General features: G+C 41.1%; 1 protein-coding gene across 1 annotated transcript in view; it reads right to left on the bottom strand.

Moving 5' to 3' along the window:
• lrp2b (low density lipoprotein receptor-related protein 2b) overlaps positions 1-14,096 on the bottom strand; it is a 102,763-nt gene extending 88,667 nt beyond the window's left edge. Inside the window, exons 1-13 of the mRNA XM_031799877.1 lie at positions 13,861-14,096; positions 12,451-12,561; positions 11,524-11,646; positions 9,298-9,414; positions 8,296-8,406; positions 7,827-7,943; positions 7,037-7,153; positions 6,331-6,474; positions 5,310-5,426; positions 4,070-4,198; positions 3,106-3,275; positions 669-892; positions 101-307 (exon numbers count right to left, since the gene is read on the bottom strand). Coding sequence (XP_031655737.1) covers positions 101-307; positions 669-892; positions 3,106-3,275; positions 4,070-4,198; positions 5,310-5,426; positions 6,331-6,474; positions 7,037-7,153; positions 7,827-7,943; positions 8,296-8,406; positions 9,298-9,414; positions 11,524-11,646; positions 12,451-12,561; positions 13,861-13,927 — 1,754 coding nt within the window. The 5' untranslated portion in view covers positions 13,928-14,096. The remainder of the gene's footprint in view (positions 1-100; positions 308-668; positions 893-3,105; positions 3,276-4,069; positions 4,199-5,309; positions 5,427-6,330; positions 6,475-7,036; positions 7,154-7,826; positions 7,944-8,295; positions 8,407-9,297; positions 9,415-11,523; positions 11,647-12,450; positions 12,562-13,860) is intronic.
• Positions 14,097-16,118: the final 2,022 nt, after the last annotated feature.

The raw sequence follows: 16,118 nt of genomic DNA, 5'->3' as shown, positions 1-16,118 counted from the left end.
TCCTGTCTGACTTGGGATTTGGACCAGCAACCCTCCAGTTGCAGATCCACCTCTCTAACTAGTAGGACCTTGCCTGAGACCTGAGGACTTGCATGCATACCTCTCCAGACCACTGTAGGTGACCGTTTCCACCATGTTAAAGTGGCTATCGGACCAATAGACCCTTTGGGTGACAATATCCAGGGTGACGCCAGTCGGCATCCCCAGCCTGGTCTTCACCAGCTCCACACGGTTACTACCATCCATGTAAGCCCTCTCCAGCTTCATGTCCTCACTGACGCTGCCACTGTCCGTGAAGAACATGTACCTTCAAAAAGCAGGAGCCAAGTTAGATTTTGAGGGTTAGCATTGAGTTGATTAGCTTGCGTTAGCCAGTGCTAGTTAGCGGTTATTAATAATACTATGGGCAGTACAGTGTGAGAGAGTAACTGAATTCATGATGTAAGCTGGATTAGTACCAAGATAGCATAACTGTGCTCAAAAGCAGTGTTGGTTTTTACATACATGTAAGGGGAGTTGAAAAGGTTGACAATCAAATTTCTCTTTCAATCTCCTTGTCCTTGTTTTTCCATTGGGTATGTTTGTCAATGGGTTATATTAATGTAAAGGGGATGGGTTCCATGTTTCATTTCTTTGGTGGTGAGACGTTCAAAGTTCTAAGTTCTTACCCCACGGTGGGGTCCAGAGCCAGCCCGTGGGGAGACAAAAGGTTCTCGGCCACAAGGGTGACCCGGTTGCCTCCGTCAAAGTCACACATGTCGATGCGCTCCACCCTGGCCTCTAGGACGTAGAGCTTGAAGTTGATCCAGTCCACAGCGATGTTCTGGGCACTGTGAACGGCCTCGTTCAGCACTTCTTGGATGTCACCTCCATCAAAGTTGGCAGAGTACACCTATAGGGAGAGAGTGACACTAATTGAAGATACAATCTGGGATCCTTGAAGAATAAATCGGTATATCATTCATTGCAATTGTTCAAAAACAGCTGCATTACATCCCAGATTGCACCATTAACCAGAGTGCAGTTTCAAGGGACAACACCATACTGGAAATGATTGCATGACAGATGTGTTAAAAAATGTATTTGTTGTATTAATATTGTGTTGCAACGGTAATTTAAAGACAAGTCTGATTCAGCAAACACAAACAAAGCTGGTTTGACGTGCGTTTTTAGTTTGTGAGTTTATTACATATAGCAAATATGTCAATCTTATTCTTAACATTTAGACTTAGGGAGGAAAATGGGGGATGCTTTTTCAATTTCATTCAAGGAGAGGGTTTAGTTGAGCTTTTTCAATCTGCAGTGTTTTAGAATTAGTGGCTTATTAGGCTATATATCGCCCCTCATTTCTGATTCTCTGCTGAGCGCACAATATCAAGTGTGCCTATAGGCTATTTAGTGTGGTCTCAAATTATCCATAGCCTTTAGGCTATAGGCTAGGAAGTGCATGCTCAGAGAAGTACAGAGCAAAGTTATATTTCTAAGAAAATTAATTTCCTTCCTGAGTCTTTTGCGCTGCTGGGATGGTGTAAATAAAACTAGGCTGCATTACACACTGCAATGGATATTCCAAACCTGAGCCCATGGCCTGCTCTGCTATTGCTGATCAAAACTTTTGTTTGTGCTGCCTAACCAATGCTGTGCTGTGTAAGCCTACAGTGGCAGTTCAGGAGGAGAGTCGAAGAATTCTTCTGAAAAAATGTTGGGATCTATAGCTTGCGGGCGGTCTAGCCTATAGCCTACCTGCTTTTCAATTTGAGAATGAGGACCCGAAGATGAGAAGGAGGACCGGAGGTAAACTTTGATAGCTTGCTACTACTATAATTCATTTGAATAAAAACAAGATGTTTCTTGCCCATAACTTACGTTGTGGTGCTGAAACTAGAAGCAGCAACTGCTGCACAATCAATCGGAAATGGACAGCTCATGGTGCTGAAAGTAGCCAAAATCAAGTAGGCATAATTCATTTCAACCATTTTAATTAGACTTGACCAACAAGAGGGCTTAGTGTTGAAGCCTATTGTGTTGGAGCCTACCTGTTTGATAGACGAAATGAGGCTATATGCTGCAATATCCATAGATGTGTCTGGCAATTCCTCCACCCACCATGCACTCTTTAAATAGCTTACCTCCGTGTCAGTGAAGGACTGTTAAGTTAAAACCAGGACTCTAATTGAGGTGGTATGAGAGGGTATGACACTGACCTACCTATTGTTAGATGAAGATTATGAAGAAAATAAAACAGATCCGATTACCTAAAGTGATCTACAGCACTTTGGTCCGTGCTGCTTTATGCTGTAAAATACCAGGGAAAACGTGGCTCAGATGCATATGGGGATGTCATTGTTTCGTTGATTTGACATTCAGAGGCTGAGCTACAATATATATACAATATAGCCGAGGAGACCTCAAATTTACTAGGGAAGTAATCAAATTCTGTTACCATCAATTGAATAAGCTATTCACTTCCTGTACAATAGAATATGTTTAAACCCAGACAGCTTTCAGGGAAACACTTGTGACCTTTTCTCGTTGGATTAAGCCACGGAAGAAGAGTAGCCAGCAGTTAAAGCTTAAATGTTTATGTGTCACTCGGCCTGAGGTCTGGGGTGGAACGGTAGGCCTAACTTTTGAAAGTACCGTGCTCAGATTCCTAATGATGTCTCAGATTTGATTATTTGCAAACAGGGACAATTTCATTGCAAACAAGACACACTGATTTGGCATTGGAGAAATATGACAATATGAACAAATAGTCCTATATCTCTGTCCATTCTTAGCCTTTAATTGGGGTAATTTGTTTGGTATTAAAAAAGTATTCTGCTAATATGTAAAATTATGTAGAATTGCATGACATTTTTACAAAAGACCTGCAAATATGATGATAGATTCATGCCATGCTTTTACTATAAAGGAGATCTTTCACCCATACTCTTGTCCAGAGTTTAACCAGAAATGTAGTAAACAGAGCACTACATGCGCCAAACCAATGCAATCGCTCTGAGACATCGGAGCTCCCCTTATTTAGATCATTGCATTAGTTCACCGCGCAGTGCTGTTTTAGAGTGAGGAAAATGTCACCCACAAGCAGTAAATACGACCCACCTTCTGAGTGTTAGTGTCTGTCCAGAAGACCCTCTGACTGTGCCAGTGGTACCCCACACCCACCGAACTACCTCTGCCCTGTGAAGGGACCAGGGTTCTGATAAAGCGCCCATGAATGTCTGCCATCATCACGTCACCACCATTGGTGAAGATGAGCTGCGGCAAGCCAACTACAGGGTAGATATAAAGCAAAGGTTGTTATCCTGTAAAGCATGGGTGGGCAACTCCAGTCCTCGCGGGCCTGATTGGTGTCACACTTTCTCTCCATCCCTAGCAAACACAGCTGATTTAATCAAATTGCATTCTAAACGGAAGATCATGATTAGGTGATTATTGGAGTCAGGTGTGTTAGCTGGGGCTGGGGAAAAACTGTGACACCAATCAGGCCCTCGAGGACTGGAATTTCCCACCCCTGCTGTAAAGGGTTCATTCTGATCCTACTTCTGACACCATGTTAGGTTATTATCTATGGATTAGGCAGAGACCTGAGTTCAAGTTAACATGTTTTCTGAGAAGATAATTGAAAAGAGTACAGGGCTTACATCCAGGTCCTTGAACTTGATCACAACGGAGATAACCCGATATAGGACAGTCATTTTATATTTTGGAATGATAACTGGTACACTTACTGTAACTTTACTTAAGCACAATTATGCACACAAGGAAGGCCTTTTCACAATGACCCATTTGTAATAATGACCTTCAATGGAACTCCCACAATTAAGCACATCACTTTCACACAATGCTCACTCGTGCTAGCACATTAGCCACACCACACCACACCACAACTTATCACAAAAGACGACAGTTCCCTAAATGTACGTTTCGTGAATGTTTGTTTGTTTTACGTTTATTTGATTCATCACACAATTAAGATATAAATTAAATTAACTTGAACCTGAACAAAAATACAGTAGTGCTCCCACGTGTTCACGAGTGACGCTAGTGGTGTCACATCCTGTACCTGAGATGTTGGCCCTGCAGCGGTTGCCCTGTTCCAGGAAGTATCCATCTGCACAGCTGCAGCGGTGGGTCCCGGGGCGGTCTTCACACAGCTGGTCACAGATCCCCCAGATGTCACAGTCGTCATAGTCTGGGTAACACAACCACAGTGTTGTCATGTAAGCCTAAACCTGCAGGTAACTGCCAAAATAAAATAAACACTTGAGCAAATGAGGGATACAATGTTTATAGGATAGCAGGTGCTTCCACACGACGTAGGGCCATGCATAACAAATGCTTAGTTGCCCATTATTTTGGCTACCGTGGCTAGAAGAAGAGATCTCATTGACTTTGAAAGGAGGTTTTCAAAGGAGCATAGGGAGTCTGAAGGGTGTGTGTGTGTGTGTGTGTGTGTGTGTGTGCCACCAGATCTCCACCCAACTGAACACTTATGGGAGATTCTGGAGCGGCGCCTGGGACAGCGTTTTCCACCACCATCAATTAAAACGGCAAATTATGGAATTTCTTGTGGAAAAACGGTGCCGCATCCCTCCTAGCTAAGATGGGGAGAAGTCTGTCCATCATAAAGTGTTGCTCTACCTTCTTAAAACTGCACCATCAACAAAGCAGGTCCTACAGAACATAGTTTTGTCGCACCTGGACTACTGTTCAGTCGCGTGTTCAGGTGCCACAAATAGGGATTCGGGAAAATTGCAATTGGCTTAGAACAGGGGCGCACAGCTGGCCCTTGGATGTACACAGAGAGTTAATTTTAATATTATGCATGTCAATCTCTCCTGGCTCAAAGTGGAGGAGAGAATGACTTCATCACACCTTGTATTTGTGAGAGGAGCAGCAGCTAATGGGGATCGTTAAATGAATACAAAATTACAAAATAGGGTTCAGGACATTTGTGGAATCTATGACAAGGTGCATTGAAGCTGTTCTGGCAGCTTGTGGTTGCCCAACACCCTATTAAGACACTTTATGTCGGTGTTTATTTTATTTTGGAAGTTACCTGTACCTACACTAACATAATAGAATTGAGTAGAATAGAATAGACCTCTGTGTGTCTATGTTAAAGAATGGTCATTTTTGATCATTTCTCTGGTCTACATCTGTTTCTATTTAGTAATCTGTATGTGGATTAATTCATAGCGTTTGTCACATCACTGCTAGTGGCCCTGTTTCCTTCCTCACTTCCTTCAGCTGTTTCTGTCCTTACTACTTCCACCAATCAAACCGTTCACACTCAGACTCACCCGCACAGGAGCGGCTGTCATTGGCCACGGTGAAGCCATCTGGGCAGTAGCAGGCTCCGCCCTGTGGGGTGAGGTGACACCGGTACTCACAGCTCAGTGCTGAGCACCGGTCCAGGCCTGGGAGAGGGGAAAGAGACGGGAGATACAACTAGTGGTGGAAATGGGCCCGGACCGCAACAGGAAATATGATCTACTACACCCCCAATGCTGTACTAGCACTTTTAGTTTTCAAACACTTTAACACTTTTTTAGATTGTGCGTCCCTAATGGCAGCCTATTCCCTATAGTCACTACTTTGTGACAGTAGCACAGTAAATAGGGAGTAGGGTACCATTTGGGTAGCAGCCGTTGAGGGGCCGTTTCCTGGACACAGATCAAGCCTAGTCCTGAACTAAGAAACAATGTTGAATGGAGATTCTAAAAAACGATTAAGCTTAATCTCTGTTGTGGGAAACTGTCTCTGATTGTCCACAATCCAACTTCTACTGGCTGCCTATAACACCACTATAACACCAGTACAATTACTAAAGAGGACATTTTTATGTAGTTGTGCAAAGTAGTAAGTAAAAGTGCAAATGTAAATATTTAACAAAGAGTGTGCACGCACATGCTGATGAAGGGATAAGGGAAGGTGAGAGTTAAAGCCATAAATGTGACGACAGCGGTCGTAACATGTGAGCTTGGAGGAACATTAAAACATTCAAGAGCACAGTCTTGTTGCATGACCACAGGACCTTGGCTTTTCTGCCCAATTTAACATCACACAGCATTGAGCTGACTGTGTACGCTACTGTCCTTTTAATTAAGTGTGTGCGCGTGTCCATGTGCGTGTGCTTGTGTCAGACCTGGGTTTAAATACATGTGTATTTTATGTATCTGGGGGGGTGAAAATACTTTTTCTGTGTATTTGAGTATTTTCAAATACACAGAAAGGTCCCGCTGACCAAATTGTTAACCTCCTAAAACCCAGTACAAAGGTGTGCCCTGTAGTAAAACGTGTCAGATAGAAGAAGAGACTCACTGCAGGTTTGCTGTGCGGTGGTGTTGGTCTCATCTGTTCCTCTGGGGCAGTCTGGTTTGCCGTCACACACCTTGCCCACTGGCACACACACGGAGGAGCCTGGACAAGGCCACTCACCAGAGTAACAGTCTCGGGAGTTACTATCTGAAAGAGAAAAGACAACACATTTCACTTGCCACCTTTTGCTGTGTAGGCCTCAATGACACAGTTATTTTTATCCAATAATTATACATTTCACTCAGCTTTGACTAAAATGTCAATATAATTATAACCTGATTTACTATTATGTATTGATTTATTTTTCACTCTTTATGCAGCGTGCACTGAATTATAACAGTGAATTATCACAGTGAATTATTGTAACGTTTGTTTATGTGCCAATTAATCCCGTAATGAATGGGTTGCCGACTGGCAACATGACATGAAAATAAAATGTAATTCATGCATTCATCATTTATTCATTTATTCGTCAATGTTTTAGGGCTGATGAAACAGTATGCTTAAAAAAACATTTCCATTCAATTCATTTAGTATGACCACTACTTAGAATATTTACTATACTACACATATAGCTACAATGTTATTTGTTCCTCTATTATGTTCCACTTATTACATATTACCGTTTAGATTTCCAAATAAACAATGTCTCAATCTTCATAGTCAGTGACATAATAAACTGTCCAAGATTTCCTAGTGAATTTCTCACCACATCCGTTCTCGTCGCTGTAGTCCCCACAGTCGTTGAACTCATCACACACCCAGTTCTGAGGGATGCAGCGGCCACTGCTGCAGGTGAACTGAGTTCCACTACAGCTCTGGTACTCTAAGGGGAAGAAGATGATGCAATACATTACAATACAATGTGTGTGTGTGTGTGTGTGTGTGTGTGTGTGTGTGTGTGTGTGTGTGTGTGTGTGTGTGTGTGTGTGTGTGTGTGTGTGTGTGTGTGTGTGTGTGTCTTTCATTCAACAAAGCCATGACTAGCCATCAAATCTGAATTGCTGTCCCCAACATGAAAAAATATTACAGTTTACTATAGAATACTACAGTATACTACAAACTGTAGTAAACTGAAGAATATTATACTTCACACTGTAGTATCCCTCGATCATGTGCAGTGTTTACTATAGCATTTTGTAAATACTACAGTATTATCTGCAAAAATAACACTGTAGTAAATACTACAGTAATGTCCGCAAAAACACTATAGTGAATACTACAGTAATGTTCACAAATGACACAACAGTGAATACTATAGTATTTATACCATAGTATACCATATTATTTTTATTCATGTGGGCTCATAACAATATGCACGATGAAACCTCCATTAGATTCTGTATGGTTGATATTGTTGAATTGATTTAGCGAGAGGTACAAAGGTTTGAAATAGCAATCTCAGATTAACACATATTTACACCAATGTTTTAGGACTTCACCGTGTTTACGTTGTGAGGTAAGAATATCCTGTGTACTGCGGGTGGTGTGCTTCTTACCACAGCCTTGCTCATCGCTGTTGTCCCCGCAGTCGTCCCAGTGGTCACAGATGAAGGACATAGGGATACAGTGGCCATTGGTGCACTGGAACTGGTGCAGAGGACATTGCTGTGTCGCTAAGAGACACAATGTAATATACTCAGCGAAAGAGCAGACATATAGGAAAATGAAATAAATTCATGAATCTTTATGTCAACCCATATGCCTGACATATATTTAGTATATATTTTGTGTCTTTGTCATTGTCATTAAAAATGGGATAAATGCATGACTATTTGATTATGTCAAACCATCATTTCTTAATTGGGCCATATATTTTATCATCCTGCTAGGTGTCTTTGGTGTTTGGGGTCAAGACTACTCCCTCAAACAGACGGTTATCTTCAGTTGAATTTTTCCAGACTCTCTTGATCCACTGAAGATCAATTGACGCTGTCGAGTTCGATTCCCCTGACCCATTCGACTTACTGCAGTTGGATTCGTCTGAGCCGTCCCGACAGTTCTGCAGCCCGTTGCAGTGCTGCGAGTTATTGTAGCAAGCTCCATTGGCACAGGTTTTCTCAGTGCAGCTGGGGTAGTCTGGAGAATAACACCCACACACAAGGGTTGGGGTCAATTTGAACTGAAATCAGTCAATTCAGGAAGTAAACTGAAATTATAATTCCATAAGTGAGAAAAGGCCAGTTATGTTAAATTCATTCTCAATAAACTGAAAAGGAGAAGCAATTTACTTCAAAGGTTTGAATATTTTTGTATTTCAATCACTCCTTGAATTAGCTGACTTCAACTTGAGATGACCCCGACCCTTGACACACACACACACACACACACACTCATGCTAAAAGGTAGATTGTCATGTTGAAGCATTTTCTCACAAGACCTCAAAATGGTTGTGGGGACAAAATTGTGACAAAAGCAATGACTTAAATGTGACTGAGGATTATATAGTTGAACTATGATGGACTTGAACAACTTTCTTGTTAAAAAAGGAAGAGAGAATAAAGTCTACTCCTGTGTTGCCACATTAAGATGAACAGTGGCCTGTAATAGGAGATGCAATCTGAGTTAACAACATAACAAGCCCTAATTAAAAATCAAACCCTTTGGTGACTAAAGCATATCTAGCAGGAACAAAACTGGAATGCTTCTTTTATTTTTAATACGAAAGGTTGTAATAGTAGTCCCATATACAATAGAACAGTCTGAATTTGCACATTTGCAAATCCCACAAATTGCAGTGTCATTCACAATGAACATACAGTACACTCATAAGTCCTACATCGATCATACAGTACATCACAAGCATCTATAACACTCAATCATGAGAAAATGTGTTATTGTCAAAGTAGACAAATGTCCACAACCTCTGCTTTCAGCAGAAATGATCTACTGCAAATGAACCAGACAAGTTTTTAGAGCCGTAAACTACAGACCTATCTTATTGAAGAACATGGGATTTAAAATTCTTACTGCAGTTGTTCTCGTCTGAGTTGTCCAAGCAATCCTTCACACGGTCACATCGGTACACTTTGGGAATACACTGGCCCTCCTGGCACGTGAACTGGTGTGGTCCACAAGTCTGCTCTCCTGAAAACGTAGGAGAACACGAGCACAGCAATCATAAGGTATGTCAATGTAATGTCAAATGGATCAGGAGGGAATTCACCTTCACATATGAATCAGGGGTGGATGGAGAAAAATCCACACTCTTTTCATGAATTTTTGTAAATAATACAATTTCGGGTTTTCAATCTTCAATCGTCTTAAACAAAGCATGACATGACTATGAAAATGACATGTTCAGAATCAGAGGAGAATGTATTATCTTTTTTTGTTCCTTTTTTTGCTTTCAATCTTCAATAGCTCTTACACAAATTGTGACATGACTATGAAAATAATATATTCAGAATCATGGGAGGATGGGCAAAAATCCACTGCTTTTTTTCTAATTCAAATTTAGTTTTTATATCATATCATATATCAGTTTATATATCATATACAGTACCAGTCAACATTTTGGACACACCTACTCATTCAAATTTGTTGACTATTTTTCTATATTGTAGAATAAGTAAGAATAAGTTATCAACACTATGAAATAACACATATGGAATCATGTAGTAACCAAAAAGTGTTAAACAAATCAAAATATATTCTATATTTTAGATTCTTCAAAGTAGCCACCCTTTGTCTTGATGACAGCTTTGCACACTCTTGGCACTCTCTCAACCAGCTTCACCTGGAATGCTTTTCCAACAGTCTTGAAGGAGTTACCACATATGCTGAGCACTTGTTGGCTGCTTTTCCTTCACTCTGTGGTCCAACTCATCCCAAACCATCTCAATTGGGTTGAGGTTGGGTGATTGTGGAGGAAAGGTCATGCAGCACTGATGCAGCACTCCATCACTCTCCTTCTTGGTCAAATAGTTCTTACACAGCCTGAAGTTGTGTTGGGTCATTGGGTCTGTTGAAAAACAAATGATAGCCCCACTAAGTGCAAACCAGATGAGATGGCGTATCACTGCTGTGTTAGCCATGCTGATTAAGTGTGCCTTGAATTCTAAATAAATCACAGACAGTGTCACCAGAAAAGCACCGCCACATAGCAGAACTCCTCCTCTATGCTTCATGGTGGGAACCACACATCCAGAGATCATCCATTCACCTACTCTGCATCTCACAAAGACACAGCGGTTGAAACCAAAAATCTAACATTTGGACTCATCAGACCAAAGGACAGATTTCCACCGGTCTCATGTCCATTGCTCGTGTTTCTTGGCCCAAGCAAAAGTCTCTTCATCTTATTGGTGTATTTTAGTAGTGGTTTCCAATGCAGCAATTTGACCATGAAGGCCTGATTCACAGTCTCCTCTGAACAGTTGATGTTGAGATGTGTTTATTACTTGAACTCTGTGAAGCATTTATTTGGGTGGCAATTTCTGAGGCTGGTAACTCTAATGAACTCAGTCAGTATATATATACACATATATATATAAATATATATATATATTTTTTTTTTTTGCATAGTCATGGCATGCTTTGGTCAAGAGCTATTGAAGGTTGAAAGCAACATTTATTTATTTTTTTACAGTGTATTTTTCTCCATCCACCCCTGATTCAGAATTTACCATTTTCAAAGTCATGGCATGGTTGGTTCAATAGCTATTGATAAGAGAAAACCGAAAACCGAATATCCAATACAAACACATTTTACCTCTGGATTATTAACATTGAGAGAGATAGGCAACAGCTTTGTCTTAATCCCCAGGAATAAGACATTACTACATTTGAGAATATTTGAGCTGTTGAGATGCAGAAACTCTGCTGCCTTGTTATTTTTAAGTAAAGTCAAATTGTAAGATACATTACTCCTGACACTTGATATGAAATTGTGATGCAAGTGTAACACCCCATACATTTTGCAAATTCGTAACATATTGTACGGTTTTCAAATTCATAACATATAACATGTTTTGCTGTTTCGTAACATATCATACTTAATGGAGTGTCTCAGATTTATCTACAGAATAATACGAAATTCTCTGAGACCAGGTTGAGATAAGACCAAACTGTGTGAGGTCAGTGCCTGTATGTTTAAAGCATCTCAGAGTAAAATGTTGCTCTTAAGTGAGTGATATCCAGAGGAAACTGGCACCCTATGTAACCCAAAGTGAAGCCTTGTGAACTTGTACGTACTGCAGGTTCTCTGTTCGTCTGAGCCGTCAGTGCAGTCCTCCTCCCCATCGCAGACAAACTGGAGGGAGATACACTCGCCTCCCGTCACACACTTGAACTGCTGGGAGCTACAGGATGGAGGTGCTGCCACACAGAAATACACAAGGGCCCATATTCACAAAGTGTCTCAGAATATGATGTAGGATCAGTTTTTCCTTTTAGATTACAATGGAAAGTGTCACACCCTGATCTGTTTCACCTGTCCTTGTGATTGTCTCCACCCCTTCCAGGTGTCGCTTATTTTCCCTGGTGTATTTATCCCTGTCTTTCCTGTCTCTCTGTGCCAGTTCGTCTTGTATGTTCAAGTCAACCAGCGTGGTTTTTCCTGTGCTCTTGCTTCTCTATCACAGAGTGAAGGAAAAGCAGCCAACAAGTGCTCAGCATATGTGGTAACTCCTACTAGTCCTCCCGGTTTTGACCTTTGCCTGTTTTCTGGATCCATTCCTGCCTGCCTGCCCTCGAGCCTGCCTGCTATTCTGTACCTCTGGAACTCTGAACTGGTTTTGACCTTTTGCCTGTCCACGACCTTTCTCTTGCCTACCCCTTTTGCATTGTTAATAAACATCTTGGACCCTAAACATCTGCCTCCTGTGTCTGCATCTGGGTCTCGCCTTGTGCCCTGATACAAAGATTATATGGACAGGGAAGACCTGATCCTAGATCATGACTCTTACTCTGTGACGCTTCATGAATAAGGCACAGGACAAGTTATGCATAGGGAACTATTCAATCAAAACCTATAACCCAGTGCCTGGCGTTTTCAAAAACACTCAATCAAATTTGAATTGAATTTTATCTGGTACAGTTAGCGTTCAGCATGTATAAGAGCAAACCTGAAGCCATGTACAGTATAAGGAATTCCAAGATCATGGTACCGGTGATACTCACGACAGTTGAGCTCGTCAGAGTCATCTGTGCAGTCCTTGGTTCCATCGCACCTCCAGTCTAAGTCAATGCACTGACCGTTGGCACACTGAAACTTACCATTGTCACATTGGCCTTCAAAAAAGAGAGTGCAGCGGTCAGTAGCACAGTTTATTGTGGTAACCGCGGTATGGTTGACTTGTTAAAAAATAAATAGCTTAGGGCCCCCAAAAGGCTAGGGCCATCTCTGACTGCACATGTGGTTATGGAAGTGGGTACGCAGACCCGGGAGCCACTGCGGCCCCTCATGATGAGTTCAGATATTTTGTGACCCCCACACCCCATCACTTATCTAAACCATTAGAATATCAAATTGTACACTCCCGGATCGTCTACAGAACTAGAGAACCTTTATCATTTCATGTCTAAATACGAATGAAATGTTGTACTTTTCGATAGACAAAATGACATGATGTGAAGGGAAGGGAAGGGAAAAAAATTACAGTCTTCGGTGCATTTGAACAAAACTGACATTGAGATGGACTAACTATTAATAACACATATTTGAATCTCTTCATCTGGTAGAATTTGCTATAAAACAAATAAAAAATGTTTTACTGTTTCCCTAAACAATAAGTAACAGTGTTTATGACAACTACAGCTACTGTTTCGTCTACTTTGTACGGCATTTGAACCCTATCGCATGTGGCGGACCTTTAAAAATAGAGTTAATTATTGCCCATAAATGCAGTCAGGACACATCCTATGAACCTTGAAACTCATGAAAGATGAGTCCTTGATCATATAGCTGGTTTTAGATGGCCAAATCGTGTCACCATGTAATACTTTTCAAAGGAAATACATATTCATACATATTGATAATCGATCAGCTACTCCGTTTCAAAAAACGGACTTTAACCTGTCGAGCTCTGAAGCAGACATATTTTACATTCATATAAATGTGTGCTGTTTTTAGCCAATCTAATGATTCATAGTGTTTGTCTATGAAAATAACAACCAAGACATGTTTCAAAACATATTTGGATCCCCCCTAAAATTCTAACCTTAACATGTCTACACGATTGCACATTATATCTTATGACATTCTTTACTGAAGGAACCTGTGGTATAATAGAATAAGGTCAGCACACCTACTGAGCTTGGTTAGGCCTGTGGTAAAAACACATCATTTTTTATGTTTGGGGGTTTGGGCATTTGGCTGCACATAGCCTTCTGGAAAGCATATTCATGGCCGTCTTCAACTAAGAGGACACTTTTCAAATCATGTAGAAAGACAATGATTCAATCGATTCAAAAAAACAAAAATAATGCATTATCTCTGTGCCATAAAGGCAATACGTTTACTATAACAATTTGTTAAAGTAAATTAAAACAAACAGTAATAGACACATCCTTTTTTCAAATCATACATACCTTGAGTAAGCTGAATTCCTTGAGAGAGCAGTAAGAGAGACAGAACATTTAGACCTAAGAGGTCCATCTTCAAGCACCCTCTCCCTTTGGTCAATACTCTTTTTTTTTTGATTGGGTATAAATTAGTATGATGAACAAAATTGATTCATACTCAATCTTAACTATCACCCCTCTTCCCTCTAAGCCCAGTGTAAACCAGAGTGTCTTTTGGATGAAGTTTTCTAAACCCAAATGACATAGGGTCCAATTTGAAGTACACAGCTTTTTATGACTCTCTTTTACATTAAATTCATCTAAGATTAACTTGTACTGGTGGAGATGTTGTCCACATCAGCAATAAAACATCCCCAGTCATTGTTGTGCAACAGGAAGACAGGAATTGTTATTTTCATCCTGGTTTTGTAAGATCAGATCCCACCAATCAAGACCCATTTTTAACTGTACAGTCGTGGCCAAAGTTTCTGAGAATGACACAAATATACATTTTCACAAAGTCTGCTGCCTCAGTGTCTTTAGATATTTTTGTCAGATGTTACTATGGAATACTGAAGTATAATTAGTGTCAAAGGCTTTTATTGACAATTACATGAAGTTGATGCAAAGAGTCAATATTTGCAGTGTTGACCCTTCTTTTTCAAGACCTCTGCAATCCGCCCAGGCATGCTGTCAATTCACTTCTGGGCCACATCCTGACTGATGGCAGCCCATTCTTGCATAATCAATGCTTGCGGTTTGTCAGAATTTGTGGGTTTTTGTTTGTCCACCTTCCTCTTGAGGATTGACCACACATTCTCAATGGGTTTAAGGTCTGGGGAGTTTCCTGGCCATGGACCCAAAATATCGATGTTTTGTTCCCCGAGCCACTTAGTTAGCACTTTTGCCTTATGGCAAGGTGCTTCATCATGCTGCAAAAGGCATTGTTCGTTAACAAACTGTACCTGGATGGTTGGGTGTAGCTGCTCTCGGGAGGATGTGTTGGTACCATTCGTCATTCATGGCCGTGTTCTTAGGCAAAATTGTGAGTGAGCCCACTCCCTTGGCTGAGAAGCAACCCCACACATGAATGGTCTCAGAATGCTTTACTGTTGGCATGACACAGGACTGATGGTGGCGCTCACCTTGTCTTCTCCAGACAAGCTTTTTTCTGGATGCCCCAAACAATCCTCAGCAGTCCAATCCCTGTACCTTTTGCAGAATATCAGTCTGTCCCTGATGTTTTTCCTGGACAGAAGTGTCGTCTTTGCTGCCCTTCTTGACACCAGGCCATCATCCAAAAGTCTTCGCCTCACTGTGCATGCAAATGCACTCAAACCTGCCTGCTGCCATTCCTGGGCAAGCTCTGTACTGGTGGTGCTCCGATCCCGCAGCTGAATCAACTTTAGGAGACGGTCCTGGCGCTTGCTGGACTTTCTTGGGCACCCTGAAGCCTTCTTCACAACAATTGAACCGCTCTCCTTGAAGTTTTTGATGATCCGATAAATGGTTGATTTTGGTGCAATCTTACTGGCAGCAATATCCTTGCCTGTGAAACCCTTTTTGTGCAAAAAGTTGACGGTACTTGTTTCCTTGCAGGTAACCATGGCTGAGAGGAAGAACAATGACTCCAAGCACCACCCTCCTTTTGAAGCTTCCAGTCTTTTATTCAAACTCAATCAGCATGACAGTGATCTCCAGCCTTGCCCTCGTCAACACTCACACCTGTGTTAACGAGAGAATCACTGACATGATGTCAGCTGGTCCTTTTGTGGCAGGGCTGAAATGCAGTGGAAATGTTTTTGGGGGATTCAGTTCATTTGCATGGCAAAGAGGGACTTTGCAATTAATTGCAATTCATCTGATCACTCTTCACAACATTCTGGAGTATATGCAAATTGCCATCATACAAACTGAGGCAGCAGACTTTGTGAAAATTCATATTTGGGTCATTCTCAAAACTTTTGGCCACGACTGTACATACCATCAAAGAGTGGGTCACCAACAAAATGTTTAACAATGGAGCAATTCTCACAAATAACATTGGGTTGATATCTGTAGTGCTCAAGGAACTACATTCTATGAGAGCAATGTTACTTTTATCTAAACACAATCTGAAATCATGCTGAAATCTGTTGAAGCATTACTTTTTTCCGAAGACCTACCATAAATATAGTTACAAAGACATATTGGAAAAACAAGAATTTGGGGATACGAACAGATATACAATCTGAGACATCAAAAGGTAGAGGGAGAAATCTGGAAACCTTCACAAACTCCCCTGC

Source organism: Oncorhynchus kisutch, linkage group LG20 (assembly GCF_002021735.2).
Source record: "Oncorhynchus kisutch isolate 150728-3 linkage group LG20, Okis_V2, whole genome shotgun sequence".
Classification (NCBI taxonomy): Eukaryota; Metazoa; Chordata; class Actinopteri; order Salmoniformes; family Salmonidae; genus Oncorhynchus; species Oncorhynchus kisutch.
The sequence above is the reverse complement of the archived record's forward strand: the minus strand, read 5'-3'. Positions and strand labels throughout refer to the sequence as shown.